General features: G+C 39.6%; 1 protein-coding gene across 3 annotated transcripts; it reads right to left on the reverse strand.

Moving 5' to 3' along the window:
• Positions 1 to 1676: 1676 nt before the first annotated feature.
• Positions 1677 to 21929, reverse strand: CUNH5orf22 (chromosome unknown C5orf22 homolog). 3 transcript variants are annotated; one of them, XM_067567922.1, is made up of 9 exons: positions 21497 to 21929; positions 18459 to 18604; positions 17015 to 17164; positions 11977 to 12427; positions 10228 to 10290; positions 7904 to 8025; positions 4927 to 4993; positions 4142 to 4281; positions 1677 to 3840 (listed from the first exon to the last, which is right to left on the reverse strand). In XM_067567922.1, the coding sequence occupies exons 1-9, from the start codon at positions 21572 to 21574 to the stop codon at positions 3708 to 3710; spliced, it is 1350 nt and encodes a 449-aa protein (XP_067424023.1). In that variant the 5' UTR covers positions 21575 to 21929; the 3' UTR covers positions 1677 to 3707. The 3 variants fall into 3 exon arrangements, with proteins under 3 accessions (XP_067424023.1, XP_067424025.1, XP_067424026.1); XM_067567924.1 differs by having other exon boundaries at positions 18459 to 18519; positions 21497 to 21523; XM_067567925.1 differs by lacking the exon at positions 18459 to 18604.
• Between the last annotated feature and the right edge of the window lie 1945 nt (positions 21930 to 23874).

The following is a 23874-nucleotide window of genomic DNA, read 5'->3' on the forward strand; positions in this document are numbered from 1 at the left end:
ATTAAAACACATTGTTTGCTTTGTATCCAGTTTACCAAGCTATCTAGATCATTCTGAATCAGTGACCAGTCCTGTCAATATTTATCACTCCCATAATTTTTGTGTCATTTGCAAACTGTATTAGTGATGTTTTTATGTTGTCTTCTAGGTCCTTGATAAAGACATTAAATAGCATAGGATCAAGACCCTCACAGGAAACACATCCATTGGATGAATATTCCCCGTTTTTAATCCATTTAATGTGTGACATTAATTTTATATTATTCTAGTTTTTTAATAAATGCCATGCATTGCCAACTCAAATGCCTTAGAGAAGTCTAAGCATACTATATCAGCACCATTACCTTTATCAACCAAATTTATAACTTCATAAAAAAAAATCAAGTTAGTTTGACAGGATCTGTTTTCTATAAACTCAGGTTGATTTGCATTAACCTACTTTAGTTCTTTATTAATCAAATCCCATATCAGCTGCTCCATTATCTCACCTGGGATCGATGTCAGGCTGACTGGCCTATAATTGCCTTGGTCATCCTGTTTAACCTTTTTAAAAATTGGCACGCTGGTTTTCTTTCAGTCTTCTAGAACTTGCCCAGTGCTCCAAAACTAATTGAAAATCCACATTAACAGTCCAGTGAGCTCCTCAGCCAGCTCTTTTAAAACTCTAGGATGTAAATTAGCCAACCCTGGCAACTTCAAAATGTCTAACTTTAGTAGCTTCTATTTAACACTCTCCAGAAATACTGGTGTAATGGAGTGTTATCACCATATGCTGAGATTCCATCTTCTGGGGTTTTTTCCCCATCAGAGTCAGAACAAATATTTATTTAACACTTCTGACTTTTCTATTGATAATTCTACCATTTCCATTTCTAGTAATGGACCAACATCAGTCAGGTTTCTTTTTGTTCCTATTATATTTTAAAAACTCCTTCTTTAACTCTGTTGGTCACAGATTTCTCTTTGTGTCACTTGGCTTTCTTTATCAATTTTTACCAATTCCTAACTTCTGATTTATATTTATTACCATCAACTTCACTTTTCTTCCATTTGTTATATATATTTTTAACAGCTGCCTTCACTTCCCCTCTAAACAAGGTTCTTTTGGTAACTGACACAGCTGCCTTCTTCAATTGTGGCTTTTGGGGCACCTACTAAGGTGTTCTTAAATGATTCCCAATTAGTATGAACACTTTTCTGATTAAATTATTCCTCCCACCTGATTTGACTCAATTGTTTTCAGCTGTGTGAATCTGACCCTATTAAAGCACCAAGAATATATATTACTGGTCTGGAGTTTATTCTTTTTGCACGTGATAAATGTGATCAAGTCATAATCACTTGTATCTAAGATACCACGAGCTTTCAGTTCTGTGATCAGTTCCTCTTTTTCTGTTACAATAAGGTCTAACACAGAATTTCCCCATTTTGGCTACACCACTTTTTTTATTAGGAAATTGTCATCAGTAATGTTTAAAATCCCATGTTTTAGCGCTATAAGCATGGGACCTCAAGCACGTCACTCATATTGAAGTCCCCCCATGATGACAGATTTTTTTTCTGTATAACTAAGTGTGTAAGAAGACAGTCATTCTGTTCCCTAATGTGATTTGGTGGACTGAAGTAGACACTAACAAGTACCCGCATCTTGTGCTTTATCTGGTGGGACGCTGATCCATAAGAATTCAGGAACATTTTATTCCAAGTTATTGACTCAGAGACAAGTAATGACATTTTTAACAGAGTGCCATCCGCTCCCACTCTCCTTTTGCCCACCCGATCCTTCCTAAATATAACTATTGATTTTAACATTCATTTTTAATTTTATTATATACATACAATTTTATTATATTACATAATATTGTTATTTATTAATATATTTTAAAATGTAACTATTGATTTTAAACACTCCAATTGTGCAAATCATCCCACCAGGTTTCAGTACTACCAATTAGATTGAATTTATGCTCATAAAGGAACAATTAAAATTCCTTTTGTTTTTTACCCATGCTCCAAACACTAGTGTATAGGCAATTCAAGAATTTCTCCTCTTCATGTCCTTCTGTTAATTCTGTTCTCAATTATATTTTTTCATTAGTTCAATACAGCCAAAATTTGTAAATATCTTTAAAATATCTGATGTACATTCAATTATTTAACAGAAGTAGTAGTAAAACAACCTCATGAACAATCTGAAAAGAAAGTACCACCATACACTAAAAAACTCAAATCAAACTTTGAAAAGAATACCACAAACAATATTTATTCAAAACAAAACAATATATTTCAGTCAATGACTTCACCCTCCCCCCCTTTGTCCTTTCCTAGGTCAGTCCCTATTGTCTTCTGGTCTCCTTTTTATTTTGGAGATGACCATTTTCTCTCAAATCCTATCCTTCAATTCTAAATGTTTATGAAACTTGACATAATTCCTTTGGATAGGAATACAAGAGAGTGCATGTATGGCCAGATAGGATAGATTTATGTTCTAAGCATGAATATAAATATCTAGAATCTCTGGGTGAATCTAGGTCCCACAGAAGCCAGTAAGAATTTTGCCATTGACTTCAGGGGGAGCCAAAATATCACCCTCTGAAACCACTGGATCAAATCCTGGCACAATTCAATAGCTACCAAAGACACATGCTCTAAAGGACAAAATAATACATACAACATGTGTCATGCAGTCTATTGTGTATGTGTCTTTCAGCTGTGATCTTAAAAATCAAGTCTTTTGTGGACAGAGATTTTATGACATTTTACAGCAGTGTTGGCCAGTCCTTGGCCAAAGTTTTCCCTTCCCCCCACACATGTACCGACAAGCTACCGCTCTCTTCCATGGAGATAGCTGCATTTCTGTGATGCTGAATGGGAGCCTTGTGAAAAATAAAGGGACTATAATAATAATAATGACTCTAAATTGCACTCCATGGATCAGGTAGTAGGAGATAAGCTGCACTAATGGAAAGAGAGAGGAACGACTGAGTGCTTATCTCTTGTACTACCAGTACTGGGAATGAGCAAGTCACTGTGTGAAACCAAAGTCTGAATGGTACCATGAATGATATGTAACATACAAGAAATCAATCTACTTACAAAAAGCTAGGTTTGTTTTGCAAATATTTTACGTGTGTGTGTCTAATTCTGTCAGGGTGTCTTCATGGTCTAAAAATAAATAGTTTCTCTTCACAATACTAACCTTTAAAATTAAAAAAGTAGAATAATTAAAACACAGCATAGTTAATCTGGAGCCAATAATCTAAGTCTGATCAATGACCGCAATTAAAATGGATGATGATTCAGATACAGTTGACTGAGAAACCAATGCAACAAAGATAGAGTGCAGTTAGAAATTAGCACTCAAATTATTGGATAGCTTGGTTTCTAGTGCCACCTGCTGAAACAAAACAATAGTTTTTTTATCCACACTTTTTTAATTTGATCTAATAAGAAACTTATAAGTATATTAAAAATATTTGGTTTTGATGAATTAAATAGCTAGCCCAAATAAAAATGGTTAATAAAGTTATACATGAATACAATGGAACCTCCCTATAATGAACTCAAACAGTGAATCTCTGCTTATATCAAAGTTGCGGCGGGGGGAGGGAACTGCTTTCAGCACAAGACATTTCCACTCTCAATATTGCCTTGAGGTTGATATCAACTATATAATTCTGCTGGGGTAAGAGGATGGGGGAGTTTGTTCACACAGAAGAGGAATCTCTTGAGTACTCTAAATGAACCTCCAGAGTGCCGAACGCTGAGCGTAGTATGTTCAGAACCTTTTCCTGAATGAGGTCTACTTGTTCTGCAGGACAATAGTCGTCCAAACTTGATCTGTAATGATTTAAAAAAAAAAATCAAATACCATAATGAGAAGTAGACTTTTCTAATATTTTGCACCCTGTATTGATCCTACCCAAGAACACCTATCCTTAAAGACTCAGGTACAGGAGGGGATGACCCCAGCACTAAGTGCCCTAAAAGGGGACAGACCACCCTGTTATACACAGGAAACACCACAGAACAGTGAAAATCCTGCAGCCTAGTAAAGGCTGACTTTTTAAAGCACATTTACTGCAGCAAACAGATTTTAAATTCATCTTTGAGTTTAGGATAAAAATAAGTATGTTCTTACCGAGCAATTGTCACAAGTGTGGGCTTTGGTATTTTTTTCAGGACATGCTTTACGGATTGAATGAGGCCCTCTATCTCCTGCTCAGTGCTAACGTGGTGAGGAAGTTCAGAATAATCACAGGTAAGACCAGCCTGATGGACCTAAACATAAATTAGACAAAGATTTCACTACTGCATAAAGGGGATGATAAAATTAACAAGAAATGATGCTATTCACAAAGCTGATTCATACAGCACAGTCCTTAAATTGTCTTGAAGGGTTGGTTTAGTAGCTACTGTACATCTTCAAAGTAACTATTTAACAGAACAACAGGAATTTATTTAAAAGCACTCACATTATTGTATTTACACTTTTAGATGTTACTAGTTTCATTGCCTGTTATAATGTACCTCCTTTTTCCCACTACAGCATTCAGAAAGCCCATCTGAGGTGAAAGCCAAGATGTTCCAAAAAAAAAAAAAAAAAAAAAGGGGGTGGGCGTGGGGGATTGCTTCAGTGTAGGTTCTGAAGTCCTTATCTATAGACCCAAATTAGTGGTCTGATTGTAACAGCAGAAGCTCGGTGCTCTGTACTCCTGACTATCAGGCCATTCTTTAAGGGCCTAACTTCAGTCAGCCATTTTTGAAAATTCTGGCTGAAGTACAAAGATTTTAAACCTCCTCCCACCCTCTAAACATTTAAGATTTCAAAAGGCAAAGCTGAAAAGAACCCCGGTCATCTCCTGCCCTTTTGAATATATACTTTTATAAGATGTCTACTTCCGGTTCCTACTACCAATGACTTACCATTTCATAGTCAAGGGTTTCCATCCGGTTTTTCAAACTATGTACAAGTGGAACCAGTGGCTTCATTCTGGGGTAAAAAGAAAATAAACAAGTTATAGTAACAACTAGAAGCAGACAAAACAGACAGAAATGTTAAGGAAATAACACCCTTGCTGACTTCATGTCCCAGGAACAAAGCACAGGGTCTCTGAAACTTCCCCTGCTTCTGTGAAAAAGGAAAAGTGCCAGCTCCATGGCACTGCTGTTTTCCCACCTCCCTCTGCCCCTGCATTTAGGCTTCATGGGGCTGTCTCTGGCACCACCTCCTTGAAGCTCCTCTAGATGTCCATAAATCCATGAAGTTACTTTTTCGCGGTTGTATTAACTCCATCAGAGTCTCATCTGCAGTTGCTACTGAGAAACCACAGGAGGACTTTGCTAACCTCATCACTGCAGGTGATGGGAATATTGGGGTTGGGATGCTGCCTATGGAAAATTTTGGCTTTTGTTAAAAGTTCTGGTTTAAGAGAAAAATTTGACAAAGAAGTTCCACAGTGCTTCATGGGAGCTGTAGTTCGGGTATGCTCCTGTTCTCTTCTATGGACTGGGCTTATGGAGTTGTCTACATCTCCCATGATGCATCGCTGACTTGCCTCTTGCTGAACCACCACTGTGCAAAATGGGAGATTGTAGTCTGGCTGTGGAACCCAGTTTGTAGAGGAGAAAGGGAGCATGAGACACCAGAACTACAACTCCCATGAGGCACTGTGGCAGCATTACTAATGGGAACAAAAAATTGGATGTTCAGTTTTCACCCTCTCCCCCACGCAAAAAAAAAATCAGACACACTTTTTGATCAGCCCTAGTCATCACAGTTCCTTTAGGAGTCACTCTGAAGAGATGAACAGGTGCCAGTGGAGCAGCATGGAGAGACAGGATGCCCTATGTAAGTGGATTCTCCCCCTTTATATATTTCCCCAGGACATGTAGGTTTGAGGGAGTTGGTCTTCCCATCACAGAGTCCTCAAGTACCTCCTCTAGGGGATAGTACGCAAGGATTATTGCAAGGTATACCTTGTGTGGTTTACCACCCTTCTATGCCTCTCCACAGCGTTCTCCATAGAAGGTTGAGATTTGGCCAAATATTTTACAATTACATTTTAGGTGGTGTCTTAATATGAAGCATCAGGCAGTTACAACCCTTCCTCTTGAGTATCAGTACTATTTAAAAATAAAGATTCAATTATTCTGTCTGCTGTTTTGCACCCATGGTAGTTCTTAGTATTGAATAGTTCTTTAAGTGCTCTCAGGCTGTCACCTGAGCACAGCCAAATTGTTCAAACACAAATATTCTTCCTTTCTAAGTTGCTTCTGTTAATGACGGAAATAGTAGTTTTAGTCATGAACTTTAATTAATGCAGGAGCGGACAGTTTTCCACAGCTGCAATTCGGAGTTTAATGAAGAAATGTTACAGATTCCATCTTACAAATTCAGGGTTTTGAAAGCTGTCTCTGTTTCCCCTGATTTGAAATGCAAACTGCACTGGTCTACATAAGGGGTCTACATAACTTTGGAACTAGGGCTACAATTCCTTTAAATAGGGTATTCCACCACAGGAGACAAAATACAAAGTCTTGATTCACAGAGATTCCAGCTGATCATTCCATGGTGGGTGAAATTTGCCTCTCATCCTACCCTGATGGAATGGAGGAGAGATTTATCCCTTAGCAGCTAGGGATCTTGGAAGATCCAAGAGAGGCCAGGGTCATCTGCAGAGAGATGCCTCTGCCCTGCTGCCCAGCTCTCTTATTGATTACTATCTTAGAAGTGGAGTTCACTCATGGGAACTCAGAAATAGTTAAGGCTGACTAGTTCATTCTTAACTTGTGTGTGTTGCCATTCAGGGTTGGTGGGAAAATATTGTAGAATGCAGCCATCCTTCTTGCCTGACTCTTCCACACCTACAGGATCCAGGAAAACTGAGTCAACCAAGGATACGCACTATCCCATTCTGAACCTCCTTTTTTGCTCCCTTTCAGTTCTGCGAGCTTTTTACATTCTACCTTTATAAATCAAATTACTGTGGAAAGCACCACTAGTATAAAGGAAGACACAGGAGCTTGTTGCAGGAATTCCTAGGTGAAATTCTACAGTCTGAGTTATGCAGTAGGTCAAACCAGATAATAATGGTCCTTTATGGCCTTAAAAATCTAAGCTTACACCACAACAAACCAAACTGAACATTTTCTTTTCCCTTGAAACTCAGCTGCACAGAAGCTAAGGATTTTCCAGGTTGTGTAGTTTTCAGGCTAGCTAAATGATCATCATATCTGTTTGGCTCACTCCAGAAGCCTGAATGTTCAAAAACATGCCTGTAGCTGTTGAATTACAACTGGCATTTCTCAGTCTTCTGCTGGTGGTGGCTGTCTCTTTTAGAAATGTAACAATATATGTGATGCTGACAGCATGGGAGGATAAAAGACCAGTCACAAGGGTCTGGAGGGTTTTTTTTTTTTTTGGGTCCCTACTTTGGATTTGACCAGGAATGATGCTTATTGGCCTAAGAGAAACCCTGCAGATGAGAGGGAGGAGGTGGAAGAAAGGTCTGACAGGGTGATATTAATTGTGTTTGGAGAAGTTAGCTAGCTCCTAGACAGAGTGAGGGGAAGTTTACTGTTCGGGTGGGTTTCTGGAGAATCAAAAGTAGTGTCCAGGAGTCAGAAGTTACAGGCAAAGGTATGCAGAGAAGGCTAATGCAGTAGTTTAGCAGGAGGCAAGAACAAGTCTATTCATTAGGTTTCCAAATTGCTACTATCACAAGTGACACAATTTTGTAGCAAGCTGGTCAGTACCACCTGGAGGCTCAGAAATAACAAATGTAATGAAACACACTTTACTGTTAAAAATATAATAGTTTTTTCATGCTGATTCGTATCCACAAACTACTAGCTGACCTAAAGAGAAGAGAGTTTTCTTTTAACCATTTAAATCCGTTACCTAGGATATGAGGCCCATCTTTGTAGAGTCTCTTCATCATCATTGTCACTTAAATCTGCAAAAGCTGCTTCCAGATCTTCTAACTGACGGACACGATTTTCAACACAGTCCAGCAAACCCTCCTTTGAATGAACACATATGTAGATGTGTTAGGAACAATACAAGCATCAGACCGTATTTCCTTGGATGAAGGACACAGTTCACTCTATGGGTCAAATCCTGAAGTAATTAGTCTGATGGGAGTGAGAGAACAGACATTTCTGGGCAGTTGGTTTGTGGAACATCTTCCAAAAGACCAGAATGACTCAGAGCTTACCACCTTTAGAGCAATGCAGAGTAAAACCCATCAGTGCCCACTAACAACAAAATATTTCATATCTCTACTTCAATGGAAAAGACTGGGAGAAATTAAAAGTATGTTAGATTAACTACCGGATTTGTTTGTAAAGTACTAAAATGCCTTGGTGATGAATGCAATATGAATACTTAGTGACCGATCTCAATAGTTTGCCTCAATTAAAAAAAAAGTAAGAACTTCAGGTCATGGTATTGGTTTTAAAAACAAAACTGGACACTTACTGAAAATCCAAAATTATTTTTATTTCAAAATGAGCTATGAATGTTGAAGATTTTTTCAACCAACTTCTGCCTGGATTTCATGAAAGAAGAAGGGATGAATTCTAAATGGTGATTAAAGCCCTCATCCTGCAAAAAGTTACTTTATGCATGGGAGAAATCCTACTGGAGTTAATGAGACTACAGGTGTGAGTAAACATGAAAGTATTTGCAGGATCCGGGCCTGAATAACTACATAACATAATACGTTTCACATCGTGAAAATGGAAGATGCCCAGTGCATTAAATATAGACAGGAAAATCACTAAAAAGGATATTTGACAATTTGACAAAGGATATGGCAATTCCCTCTGAGTGGGAACTGTTCAGATATCACATACCAACTGCTGCTTCCCTTGGAGAATATCAGCAACTTGACTAAATATGCTTAAATGGTAATATTGGATCTGATTCTGAGAAGTGCCACTGAAGTCAGCATAGAGCACAGGATTGTAAAAATGTAGTCAGATATTTTGAAAGCAGCACAGGGGCTCAAGATTAATGGAAGACGGATGCCTAAATCCCCTGCACTTCTTTGAAAAATATAAATGTTTTACAATCTAGTAGGTTAAAAATCTATATCTAAATGCACCTGACTATCAGAGACTGACACAATCTAGGAGGGTGACTATCCCAGAGATTCAAATATCTGCAAAGAGCCCAGATCTGTGCAGTTATGTCTCTGCTGGCTTCCCACATCCATCACATCTAAATTAAACTTCTCTTTACTAATTTTGAAGCTCTGCATGACTCTACCCTTGCCTTGTTCAGCACTGAACTCCATCCTCCCCCTCCATTCCGCCAAGGATGCTAGCTTTGTCCCACGCACTTGTCAGCTTCTTACACAAACATCTCCATAACATCTTCCTTAATGTCTCCGCTGGTCCTTGATCACAAGTTCCCTACCCACTCTACATTCAACTATCTCCTGAAAACCCACCCACTTCTGCCCTGATGCCTATGAGAAACTTGCTGACTGACAGGCACACGTAGGGAGTACAATAATATATTTTGTATCTACTCTGAGTCTGTCTTTAGGCTGTGAAAACCCGGAAGCAGGGATCATCTCACCTTTTCCCTTTGGAAAAGTGCCTACTATAACAGCCATCATCATGGTTGTCATGGGGGACTGCACTGAGAGCTAGGAACATGAATCTCTAAGGTGAGCTGAAATACAGTCGCTTAGCTGGCAGCTGGAACAGGCTGATATATACTGTGACTCAGGAACAGATGGAGAACTCATAACAGACACTGAAGAGTGGGCTACACTAGCGTGGTACAGGCGCTTCTGGGTATAAATAAATTGATGATAATAAACTGCACGCGGCTCAGGTATTTATCACATCCCTACTATAAGGAAGAAATAAACTGAGAAAAAGTAGCAAATGGAAACAAAAATACCATGCATGATTTGTTTGTGTTTCACGTCTGTAAATTAGCATTTGTTTATACACATTCAATTTTACACTCACACTAAATCTCTATGCATTAACAGAACTGCATAATAAATGTTTGTTCGGAAAGCTTTCCTAAGGCACTATAGATTAGCATTAAGCATGATACACGGCTTAACTGGAGACCTGTGCATTAAGCATCTTTCACAGCTCTCCCTCGTGTCTCTCTGCTTCTTGCCACAGCTCAGGATATTTGCGATACAAACAAAAAATCATTCTCACCTTCCTCACTCACCCCAAAAAGAAATACTGTACCTCTGTTGGATTTCTATCTGGCTTCTGAAAACTGTATAGCTCTTGCATAATCTTATATTCCTCCTTTAAAGAAAAAAAAAAAAAAAAAGGTGTTGGCTTCAAAGGAAGCATACTGAAATGGAAATATAGTGAAGCAAAATGTTCAGATTCCTGTACCTCCAAAAGGAAACTACCTTTTTGACTGGTTTTAACAAGAGAGCCCCATCCCTGCAACATAGCAGAAGCTCTCTATGTGGCTCTTGAGGAAAAGGCTCTGTGGCTTGAGGACCCTCTGCATGACTTCATCCCCCTACAAAAACATTTTGACCCAAACCCACAAAACACACAAACACAGGCTAAACATTAAACTTGACTTCAAAGTACTACGTCACGTCCTTAAAATTAAGCATTTGAATGCTATGGTAAACGGGGATACGATTACTCATGTGCTTAAAATTAAATGTGCTTCGCTGAATTGGGGTCCCAGTGAATTGCTGCATACAACAAGGGTATGATTTGGGACTGCAGGTGCATGGAGGCCAGGACAGCCTGGTTCTAACGGGAAGCAAGAAAGGTGAAAGAAAATGCCCAAGTTGGACTATGACCAGCACACAATCTATTTGTGGGGGAAAAGTGATACGGGAGTTTAATTACTATTAGCAGTTAGCATTTCGGGCCAAAACTTTCAAATGTTGGTGCCTAGCTGGGCTCCTAAATCCACCATTAGGCACATTAATATAAGTGGCTTGATCTTCACAAATACTGAGCCCCTAAAAATCCCATTTAAGACATAAAACTGGATGGGGCCATCTGGGTCATTGAATTCAATCCCCTACTGTCATAGGCAACCCTGTCATATACTCCCATTCATAACTGTATTGAATTCCATTTTACAATCCGTTAGGCTTCTTGTCCCCACTACTATGGAAGGCTGCTGCAGAACTTTAGTCCTCTGATGGTTAGAAACCATCTAATTCCCAGCCCTAATTTATTCATTGCCAGCTTATAACCATTTATTCTAATGCCAATATTGTCCTTTAGCTTAAATAGCTTTTCACCTTCCCTGATGTATTTATAGACAGCAAACATTATTCCCTCTCACCCTTCATTTTGCTAGGCTAAACACGCCAAGCTCTTTAAGTCTCCCCATGTACGATAGGCCCTCCATTCCCCCACATTATCATACTAGCCCTTCTCTGTACCTGTTTCAGTTTGAATGAATCTTTCTTGAACACAGGTGACTAGAATTATACACAGTACTCCTGACGAGGTATTATCAGTGCCTTGTACAATGACATTAACACATCCATACCTCCACTGGGAAATAAGGCAATGAGAGCTGCTGAGTGCTCAGCACTACTGAAAATCAGACCATTTATATTTCAGAAAACATCAGTGTAGATTCGGAAGCAAGACATTTGAAAAATTTGGCCTGGATTTTACCTCAGATGAAAGGCAGAACTGTGCCTGTAACACCAAAACTGGGGCATTTGTTCAGCAGTGATTCAAAAGGAAGAGTTCGACCAGCTGAATCACCACAGCCATCCCTGCGGCACCTGGGTTTTCCTCACGGTTACCCCCATCCAAATATTTACCACATCTGATTAGTTTGCCAGCTGATTAGCATAACTAAGATTAGATTAGGTATACATTATAGCAATATGAGGATATGCCTGCACAAACTGGTACAGCTGCAGAGTATTAACAGTCAATTCTCTCTGGGGTTCACTTCTGTCTGAAGGATAATAGGGTGGGACATGTTATATTCACCTGGGTGTACATTTCTTTGAATGGATTCTTAACTGAAAAAAAATCTAAGTCAATATCTAAAACAAATGCCTCTCCATCTTGTAGTACTTGAAGAACATCTTCAACGATCTCCATCAGGTGACACGCACGGTTTCCAAGAGAGCAGGAACCCGAGGGCTCCGATTTGCCTTGTGCAAATGTTTTCATTTCTACTACTTCAGCGTTTGAATCTGTGAGGTCACAGCTGGGAACTTCAGCCTTTGATGAAGAGGCAGTAGCAGCGTTTGCTGTATCATCTATATTTAACTTTAGTCTCTTTGCAGAAGATATTTCACCATCTTCTTCCTGGCTGCTGGATGCTTCAGTAGGATTAACAAGAATGACACTCAGGTGTAAAGGCTTCTGGTTCTCTAGCTGATCAGCAGGGACATAAAGACCATCACTTAGAAAGTAGTGATCTGTACTTGTAACCCTGGAACACAGAATTGGTCATATTTAATGTATGACCTAACTAGATGAGAAACAACCTTGTGTTTACACCTAACAACATTTACAATTAAGTGACTCGAGAAAGTAAAGTGGGAGTATGTGGGTGATGGGTTGTAGGCAATATAATATACATACACAAGATTATTTTTTAAAGACTCCTCACATGCTACATTCAAAACTGATATTTTTCTTTTGTAACATGTTGGTGCTGTTGAGGGAATGTACCAAAATATACTTTGGTATTTATTAAAGGCCCATAAACATTCCGATTGGTAACAGAATGATTCTTCCTTATGTGCTCTTAAAAGGTTGATTTTGCCATCAGAATGTAATTTAAAGAAAAGTATCTCCTAGATCCTGCCAATATGAAGACTTACCATATACCTATGAAATGGTGCATGTTCTATGTTTTGGTATACCAGAATTCACTGGGGTATATTGTCTATTTTATATCATATTTTAAGTCGCTAAGCACTCATAAGCACTCAAATAACCTATACATAAAATACTATGAATAAATAAATAGATCTTAAAGTCCTTTACAAAGAAAGAGGAGACATATCAATATACATTTCCCCATTTTACAGATGGGGAAAGCTGACACAGCAAAGTGAAAGCCCCAGGTCACACAAAAGGTCAGTGGCAGAGGTAGGAGGAAATGTCAGGTCTCCTGACTCCTAGTCCATTTCGCTATCCCTTGGAAGCAGAGTAGGGAAAAATATATTTAAAAAGAAGGATTTTTATTTAAAATACAATTTCTTTTTTAAAATAATCCTATTTAAAGTTAAATTTGAAAACATGACCACTTTTGTTAAGGCCAAAACTAACTATAAATTAACTAATAAATAAACCAACGATAAATGTAAATGTAAAAAATGCTGCATCAATGAGCCCTCCTCAAATCTTAATAAGTTAAAGGGTGCTTCTCTTTTAGTTTTATACAGAATCGGGGTGGGAAGTGGGCTGCAGAGACAAGAATGGGGACGAGATCTTTATCTTTTAAGATCAACTCAAGCTTTATAAATGTCACATCACATACCGCATAAAATATATTATTGTCAGTCTTTACAATGGAGCGAATGCTGATATTGAAGGTTTTTCAACTATAAGTACATCCAGTTTTTGTTGTGCAAAGTTTTGACTAATTACTTTAGGTTTCTGTTTAGCTAGCAGGTGCCAGGAGAACATTTTACTCATTTAGACTAGTAGTTCAATCAAAGATGAGAAACCACTGGGAGTTGAAGAAGCAGGGAAGCTTGTTTTCCTCTTCCAATCCATGAATAAAATCCACGTGGGAGACAATGAGATCTATTAAACTTTAAAAACTTGAAGGACATGGAGCCAGAATTTCAGAGATCAGCAAGCACTAAAAAAACGCATGTAAGTACCTAGTGGGATTTTCAAGAGAGCCCAAGAATGTTAGATGTTTTTAGGCACCTAAATATCCCCAGACTGCCAAATCAAATCCAACTAAGGTTGTTAGTGACTACAACTTTGGAGGCTAGTTTTAAATGCAAAACAACATTTTGATAAATTTACGTGAGAAAAAAAGCTAGCTCATTTAAGGTACGTTAGTTAACTAATCATTTTAAAATGCTTTTTTGTGAATTTTTAATTGAATTCCAATTTCCATCTTACACAAATGAGTAAAAAATCATCATCTAGTAAATAAGAAATGCATCATTAATTGTTTTCCAACATAATATAAAAATTAAGAAACTGAATTAATGTATATAGAGGTACATAATTACTTAAATAAACGTTTACAGATACAATGTATGAACAAGAAAATTTAATGCAGAAGCTATATTTATTTGCAAAGCAACATGTTTTTATACTTATACCCCCCCAGTGAGAATGAATTTTCTTTAGGAAAATAACTAAAGTACAAATGTAAAACTAGATTAAAATTGATTATTTAAATCAATCCACCCTGACTGGAACATTTTAAGTGTTACACAGCAAGCAAATCTGTGCTCTTCCTGCAGTTAAAGTGTGGCATTTGCAGCACACACATCTTTAAACAGTCCCTAGTCTAGCAGGATCAACACGTGTAAGTAGTTCCAATGGCTGTAAACAACAGCTCAATTACTATACTGCTGACAGAGTAGCACTGCATAGAAATGAATCATTCCTGTTCATTGTGACCTCAGCCACCTGTTTTCCCCTCTAGCCAGAAGACCCCCACTGACCAACCAGTAGGGAGATGCACTCCAGTTAATCCCCAAGGAAACAAAAACAACAACAAAAAGTGCAAATCTTAATCTGTTACAAACTAGCCCTATGTTACGCAAGCATATACTTTCAATAACACTAAGGTACTAGTTTTCTTGATGGCTGAATAACCCCCCCATAAAGTATGCACTGAAAATCCAGAAAACACAAGCAACCCCACTTTTACTTAATAAAAAAAAAAAGAAAAAAGAAGGGATGCTTAGTTTTTCCTCAAAGTGTTTGGAACTAGCAGGGATGTCTCAAAATGCAATCAATCTCCAGCCAGTTTGGATTAATCACGTGTTAAGACAGTGCAATTTGAATCTGCATACTCAGACAAATATAAGTACAAGACCACTTCAGGAAAGAGGAGAACTCTTATTGTCTTTGGCATGTTTTTTGGATTCATAAATATCATTCTCTATAATCATACCAACACTAAATTAAAGAACTTAAAAACATGCAAGACTTGTTTGAAAAATACTTCTATAAAAAAAGGGGAGAGAGACTAGATAGCTCATGGGATTGTTAATAGCAGCCTTTTATCTCTACACTACCTAATCAAATCAAATCACAATCAGTAATGTCTGCAAACATGGAGGCTATTTGGTACCATATGTGAAATTAATTTGATGGTCTCCATCCAGTTTTCAGGGGTACAAATGAGAGCATCTCTCTCATAGATGGTACTAACTGGAAGTCTCAGTCGAGAAGCCAAAGAATGAATAGACATAGGGATTGAACTACTGCTCTTTCAACCAGGGAGGTGGGTCAGGCCAGCGTTATTTGAAGCACACAATATGCAAAGAAGCTTGCACTGATGCTGTCATTGGTGCGCTCGGTTTGGATAAATGCTGTTGATAGCACTAAATTCATACATACATACCACATGCTCAAAATAAACTAAGATTTTAAATGTTTTAAAAGGGAGCAGAGGACAAAGGGATGTTGTCAAAGTTGACAGGCAGGCTAGTACAGTCCAGTAGCCCATGACAACTAAAACTATTGGTCCAGACACACAACATTTATTTATGGTTGTTCGGATAAGCAGATGAATACCTCTTAAAACTCCTGGGTGAATTAAGAGCCTAATTCTGCTCTTGAAGTCAATGAGAGCTTTACCCTGACTGTCAGCATGTCCAAACTCAGGCTGAAAATAAAGAACTGACTTTTCATGTCAGTTTCTCTTTATACCCCCTTGAACAGGAGAGGAACATAGATAATTGGCTTATGAAGCTTTCTGCTTTGCTAAACTCCTCCTGTTAGCCAGTTGCACCCAACACTGCACTTCAAGATTAGCACACATGGTTAATTATGGATAGATGGCTACAACATTTGGGGCCACCATATTTTCCTGTTGGACTACCAAAAACAAGATGCTGGTTACCAGTGGACACATCGTTAAGGGATTTTTTTTAACCTAATCTCAAATGTAACTTTTTCTGCAAAGTACATACAACTTTTTTGTTTCACCAAAACAACAAAAATAACACCAGGTGGCCAACACTCTGGAGTCAAGAGCCACATATTACAAAACAAATTGGTGTGACAAAATTCAGTAAGGAGAGATTTCAGTTTTAAAGTGATGAAGGATTGTGATGAACGATACTGTGAAAAATGATACGGAAAAAAAATATTAAAAGTTGTGAAAAATATTACTGAAATCATTACTTAAGTGGGCCCAATTCTGATTTCACACCTATTTTATGCCAGTTTAACTCCACTGACTCAAATGGAGACATGTCTGATTTACACCAATGTTAGCAAAATATGAATCTGATGTTGTATAACTAAATGGCAAGTGATGAAAGAAGCAGCTAGATAATAATTCTATTACAATGGAGATGTTACTGAGCTACGAAGGAAGCTTAATTAGCCAACAAACAAATATTTTGCTAATTTAGAGTTAAAATGACCACACTTCACATTACGGACAAAAACTATATATCAAGAATGTTGTACTTAAAAGAAATTGTAATTCCTAAAATACTGCTTCCAATGATTTTAACCTTTATGAGCAGAGCACTTGATTTGAGCTTTGATAACTGAAACGCAACAAGTGTAATATAATGGTCTACAAAATGGTATCCATAAAAAGAAAATTAAAGGCCCAATCTGTCAATGTAACTATTCACAAACTTTTCTCATGTTGGACCCTAAAGGAGTCATTCATATATATATATATATATATATATATATATATAAACACTAAATTGTTCTTTATAAACATGGATTTATCACCAATTTTATCTAAGAATCCAAGAAAAGGCATATGGGAAACAGTGGCGGAGGGTGGGGAGGAGGAGGCAATTCGAACTATGGTTACCTTATTAGCGAAAGTTAGCACATAAATTACCTGATTGTAGTAGTTGATGTATCTTTACCAACTAAAAAATCATGTTTTCCTTCTTTGATTTGTTGAGCCCAGATTGGATGAAGCCATATCACTTGAGAAAAATGACCAGCATAAACAGCAGGCATAATCCAGTTCTCAATACTTAACTCGCTGTAAATGAAATCACACTATTAACTTTCCCTATCTGGAAAGTGTAAATGTCAGCAACACAAAAAAGATGATTCTTATATACTGGAATTACATAGAAATAAACAGCAAGTGTCAGTATTTTGTATGCATGTGGCTTAAGTTACAAAACAAAAACTTTGCTGGTAAAACTATTGTCAAGAAAATCTTTGACCATAAGACCTAAAAATCTTAGAAGTTATTATTTAAAATGTCTACAACAATATTACAAAGTTAGGATTTTGGTTTTGGAATATCTTTATAGTGCAGTAATACCATCAATAGTCTTCTCCATAAATAAAATGATTATAAACTAGCTGGATTTATTGCTTTATTGCAAACACAGGAAGAACACGAGTATGTTCAACACCACCACCACAAATCAAAACTTGAAATAAGAGTCTGTGAACGTCAATTTAACCTCTCCTAAAAATTACTGAAATGTTTTCTTGAATATAAAAATTGATTGATTAACCCCTACAAAATAACATTTGAATCACTATTAATATCTCAGTTCCTTAGTGGAATGACACACACCACCAAACTGCTTATTCCTCCTCAAACAAACAAAATAAAAACACAGAATAGATATGAGATGATATAGCCATCATGTCACCCTCCATTCTTGTGACTCACCAGCCTACTGGAATTCTCAATCTATTCAATACCCTCCCAATTACAAGAATGAAACAGAGTACACATATATCCATGACTTCAGAAGGCCTCTGGTCTGTCATCTACCTAAGCAGCTGGTGTGCAATCCTGGCCCCCACTGAACTCAATGGGAAAAAAAAACCTCTGATTCAATATGGTCAAGATTTCAACCCTGCAGTTTAAACACTATTACAACCTTACTTAGGAAATGGGCTGATAAATTTTATAGAATTGGGAGAGGAAGACTCTTTTTAAATAGGATTTTTCAGATTAAATGACCAATATTGACATTGACCTGTTATAATGCTGTTCAGAGAAACAACATAGTCTAACTGTAAAACAAGTGACATATTACTGAACCATTAAAAATGCAATGAAGTCATAAGAACATATTCATTTTGATATATGGAGGGTAACATCAATATTTGATTCTATTCCTATACCACAAAACATCCTTTGAACATAAACAAGCCAGTTTCAACCTTGACTGAAAAAGTTAAAAATATCGTCAAGGTCAACTACATCTTGCTTACGTTTACTCTAAGGACAGTTTTACTGATTTTCAATGGAAATGAAGGTGGCAAGAGTTGGCTCTTAGAGATTTTTGATGAGGAATATATATTACCTAAACAAAGCTTCTTTGTCAAAGACAGTGTCTGCTGGCATATTCACAGGAATAAGAAGGTCTGGATGGGAATCAAAATGAACAAAGCTGATGTTACTGGCAGGGAGATGTTTTGAACCAATGGCATGGTAGATAAAAGGCAGAACCTAAAACAATATGAATAAAATGTGTTAACTATTACCAATGGGTTAAAAAATGCAATGTTGTTAATAGCAGAAATACTCAGGCCTCATAATTATTCCTTAAGACAACAATGCAGCAGTGGCACACAGCCTTAGTGGTACCATGGACTAAGACTGGCACAAGCCCAAAGGCTACATGTACAGTAGTTTGAATGCAAATTTACAATTTTTTTCACCTCCCTTTCATTCTTTTAGGACAGCCTTGTTTGCAGCAACGCTTTTCACTAATGCTTTAATCCCACTCCCTTTTTTTTCATTCAAATTCATCCCCCCAAAAACGCTCTCCATCTTCTGTGCAACCCAGTCCTCACCCTGCTGTCCTCCCCTACTTCTTGGCTTCCACACACTAAAATTCCTCTTTCATCTATGTTTAGGCCCAGAGTGATTATATTTTCATCTGTAAATGTTGGTAAACATTGCGCTGTACAAACACAAAGTGATGAAAAATATTTCCATCCATAATAAATGAAATTTACAGATAGACAAAGGAAGGAAAATGTTGCCTGAGAACTTATTAGAGTTTGATTTAAGGTTATTTATTTTGTATATTTTGACATGTGATTTTGACAATGTGTTTTAACAATTATACAGCTTTAACTTTCTGAATCTCAACTGTCATTAAATAGTGTCTGATCCCATAATTTCCTGCAACTGTGACAATGTAAATCAATAAAAATAAAAAAAAGATTAAAAATAACCATTGATATTTACCCATCGAAAGTACAAATCAAATTCTGTGAAGCCTACATATGAGTCAGGCTGTAGGACCACTCACAGGCCTTACGCTGATGCCAAGAGGCAGTCTAGGAGATGGCAGATACACAGCCCCTATGCCTGCAAGTCGGGGAACAAGGCTAATTCATTCTCAGTTTATGTGAGGCTACAGACTGGTGCAGTGGTGGGAGCCTTTTTGTGCCCTCGAGGCAACTGAATCTGCATAAAAGTAGTATGAATTTAGTAGCCTGACCCCCTCCTCACTGCCACCAGCAGCAGCAGCATCCACTGTGGCGCCCAGGGAAGGAAGACATCTCTGCATGAAACTGTTCTCTGATAGGTGCTGAGTGGTGTGCAAAACTTTCAATGGGCCCTCTGCACTTGGGTGAATTACACCTGGTAAATACAGCACAGACCAAAAAGCTCATTTATTATGTTTAGACTAAATTTTTAAATGTAAAAATCCATAGCTATTTTTTGTGCCTCCCTGCGTGTCATATTACTTTGCCAATATCTCATTGATTGTATTATATTTATGGTAAAATAATGTGAAAACGAAACATGAAAATGAAATAAAGACACATACATGACTGGGCTCAGTTTTGAGGATCACCAGTTGCTTATTTGTCATAAACACAAATTTGTTTCAATGCTTACAAATCTTTTTACCTTTTTGAATCTTTCAATTAAGGTCATTGTTTCAAACAGTAACAGGATCATAAATTGTCCCCGATTTAGTTGTGCATGGTCCCAAGTTCAGTAAACTCTTTAGTAGGAACCTCATAGCATTTTGGTAAAGTAATTTAGTAAGAGGTTGCTTTTATAAATATCAATGAGTGTTGTGGCTAAGACATCTTACAGCACCATTAAAACAAAAACTGCTCATTCTTAAGGGTATTTGATGCAAGGTTAAAAGCCAATCATAGTGCACCAAGTATCCCAGAAGCCCACAAAGGTATCCAGCTGGTGCAAGGACTTTCACCAATTACTGAAATGTAGGCCTCTGCTCAATCTCTATCCTTACCTGTTCTTTTGAGGCTGGTTTTCCACTAGCCACTGATTGATCTGGTAATACTCCACCAGGTAATAAAAAGAAATTGTTGTATAACACTTGACTCAGTTTTCCACTACACAAGGGTATTGATATTTTAAAAAAGCAAATGAAAAAAAGCCTTTTCAGAGAAGTTACATGATGACAAATCATTTCCACAAATCCCAGGGTGGACTCTGCTTTGCTAAGATTAAGACACAAAACTGAATCTTAAACGAGTTATGCTAACATTTTCAAATATACTGTAAGGATTTTTTTTTTTTTTTAGTTTTGATTTCCCCTCTAACATTTTAGTAATAAACATTTTCCCTACATCAACCTACAGGTGTGCTATTTACTTTTTGTCATTTGTAAATACAGCGCAACTTCTGCTATTTAGTACCCTTTGTTCTTTAAAAAAAAAAAAGTGTTTTGGGGTGTTATTTAAAACATTTTTCAGTTTTCTACTTGCTACTCTTTATAATTATGCATAAGAATCTGTTCGCACAGATCCCACTGCAGCATTGTGTTGTTTATACATCAACTGTTGCTGCCTTTCAGACACCGGCCCACAATGCCAGACACTAACAGGTCAATTGGCACAAATGCTCCTGGTGAGGATACACACCACCGACAGAAGTGCTATGTGGACATGGGATTTAATTACTGCGGTGGCTGTATGTTGCCATAACGTAGGTCAGCTCCCAGCCCTGCTGAGAAAGGCATGTCAAAGCCCTGTTATCTTGCAGTGTGGCCACAGCTCAAGCCACGGGCCTGAGTCAGAAGGTCTGCGTGGCGCAGCATGAATGTGTTAACATGTCTGTGTGAGCCCTGGGCCAGTACTTGTAAAGGTTTACAATGTGGGGCAGGTGGGTGCTCAAGTGCAGGCTTGGAAACACGGAGGACACACCCCAGGCAGGTCTCACAGCCCTGGGCTTTAGTGCAGCACAGCCATAACCTGCTTGCCGAATCAGGGCATGGTGGGCCGGGACTCCCAGAAACCAAGGGCGGGAGGAGGTGCGGGCTGGGCTGGGCCCCCTTCACCAACTCTAGCCCCAGCAGAAACCCCAGCCCCAGGCCAGGATCCTATCGCCTCGGCCCCAGGCACTTACATCCTGATGATCCTCCACCACGCAGACGGGCAGCGTGGGGTACCTCCTCAGGCGGCCCCGCTGCTCCGCGGTGCTCATGGCGGCCCGCGCTGGGGCGAGCGTTCGGAGCCGCGAACCCCGACCACGGCAACGTTCTAGGGCCCGAACGCCGGGGGCCGCGACATTCCGCGGAGCGCCAGCGTGGTGGGACACCCGTGCGGGGAGGGGAGGAGCAGGGGCGAGCCCGCCGCCGCCACGTGCCAGGCTGCTGGGCCGGCGCGCTCGGCCGCCGGGGGTCCCCCGCGAGGCAGGGGGGCGCACGGGGCCGCCAGGGGGCTCGACGCTTGCTGTCTCGGTGTCCCGGGCAGGGTTGCCGCTGCCGGACCGGCGCGGATGGTTGCTGTGGAGGGGCTTCCGCGTGTGGCTGCTCCTCCCCCAGTCCCGGCCTTTTCCTGTTCCGGAGCCGGTGTGTCTGCCTAGCCGGTGTCCGCCCGGCCTGCGCCGCAGGTGTCTCTCTCGCTCCCAAGGCTGCCTGGGGGGGGCCCCGTGCAGGTAGGATGATGCTCCCACCCCCTTCCCTAGGAGAGCGGGTCAGGCAGATCGTGCCTCTTCTCCCCCGCCCGCCCTTCACCTGGTCAGCCCCCGCCTCCCTTCTCTTTCCTTCCCAGGAACCCGTGTCCCCCTCTGCTCCCTTCCCGCATCCCGGCTGGGTGCTTTGCTCAGGATTCTTCTGGGTAGGGTTGGAGCTGGCTGCTGGACTCGATTCGCGTGGGTCGCCCCCCTCCCCCTTTTAGGTTTGAACGGGAAGGGGCAGAAACCAGACCCACCGAGCTTCGCCTGCGGTTTATGTCAGGATGGCTTCCCCCTCCCTCCCTCCTGTACAGCTCTGGCTACAGACTTGTGTGTTTCCCTCTGCTTATTGTTTGGTGTGTGCAGGGCAGCAGCTGAGTTGAGTTTCAGGTGGATGGCAAAATCGTAAGTCATCAGGGGGTTTGCCTTGCTTCAGGGTTTCTCCCATGTATCTGGTGCATGGCTAAGGGCTTGTCTGCAGTAGAAAGTTGTGATGCTTTAACAGTACCCGTATAGTCAAAACCGTATGATCCTCCCTAGGCTACGTCTACACTAGCATTTTTGTCAGTAAAACTTTTGTCGGTCAGGGGGATGAAAAAATCACCCCCCAACTGACATAAGTTTTACTGACAGAAGCACAGGTGGGACAACCCTATGCCAATGGGAGATGCTCTCCTGCTGACATAGCTACTACTACTTGTTGGGGGTGGTTTATTTATGCCAATTGAAGAGCTCCTGTTGGCACAGAATGGTTACACGGGAGACCTCATAACGGGATGCAGTTATAGCAGTATACAAATGCTTTAGCTATTCCTGTGCAGAAAAAGGAATCTCTATAATGGCATAAGTCACTTTTATGCCATTAAAAATATCACCTCCCTAAGTGAAATAGCGTCTAACTGGTAAAACAACTTTTAAGTCCAGGTCTAAATGTGATGCACTGCTTACATAGTGCTGACATATCTTTTAGACCAGCTGTCTGATGGTCTCTTGCCACCACCCTTTCTGGATTCAAGGTCTGAGATAAGGCTGCTTCTGCTGCTAGGATGGAGCGAAAATAGTAAGGCGACTTTCAGAAGACTTTGCTTAAACAACACACTTCTAAATTGCTCATCTGAAGAGTTTGGGAATATCTATGTCTAGATACTTATACAGCTGTCGTCACTGTAGTATCTGTGGAAAGAAAAAGGAGTTTATTAGAGGCTGGTCTACACTACACAATTAGGTCAACTTAATTTAGGTCAATCCATAGCCACCACAGTAATTCAATCTGCTGTTGGTGTCCACACTACCCTCCTGCAAGTGGTGCGTTTCCTTATCAGGCGTGCTTGCACTGACTGAAGTGAGACATTGTGGGGCACTGACAGACATGGCAGGCTCACAGCTGGAGCCACCCACCTGCCCTGGGTTGACAGTTCCAGTTGTGAGCCAGCCCAGATTAAATTTCACATCAGGGAGTCTACCACCAGTGAAACTGATGTTCTTGTCAGTTTCACGGCTCCAGCTCTGAACCCTGCCCCTGCTGCTCTGAGCTGGAGGCAGCTGTGAAAGTGACAAGAATGACTGCCAACAGCTGAAATAAGCAATCTGCATGTTCACTGCCTCACCCTAACTACACCGACATAATCGTGGCCCTTCTCATGAAGGTGGAGTTATTATATTGGCATAGCAGGACACTTATTTCCTCCGAAGAAGCATTCTAGTGTAAACACTGGCACAATTAGGTTGGTTTAAGCTGCTTTACATTGACCCAACTCTGTACTGCAGACCAACCTTGATGTTTAAACATGGACTCAAAATGAAGCTAAATGAAAATTGCAGCCAAGGGA

This window comes from Emydura macquarii, unplaced genomic scaffold, assembly GCF_026122565.2.
Source record: "Emydura macquarii macquarii isolate MOO-44397 ecotype Brisbane River unplaced genomic scaffold, CSIRO-AGI_Emac_v2 contig_2825, whole genome shotgun sequence".
Classification (NCBI taxonomy): Eukaryota; Metazoa; Chordata; order Testudines; family Chelidae; genus Emydura; species Emydura macquarii.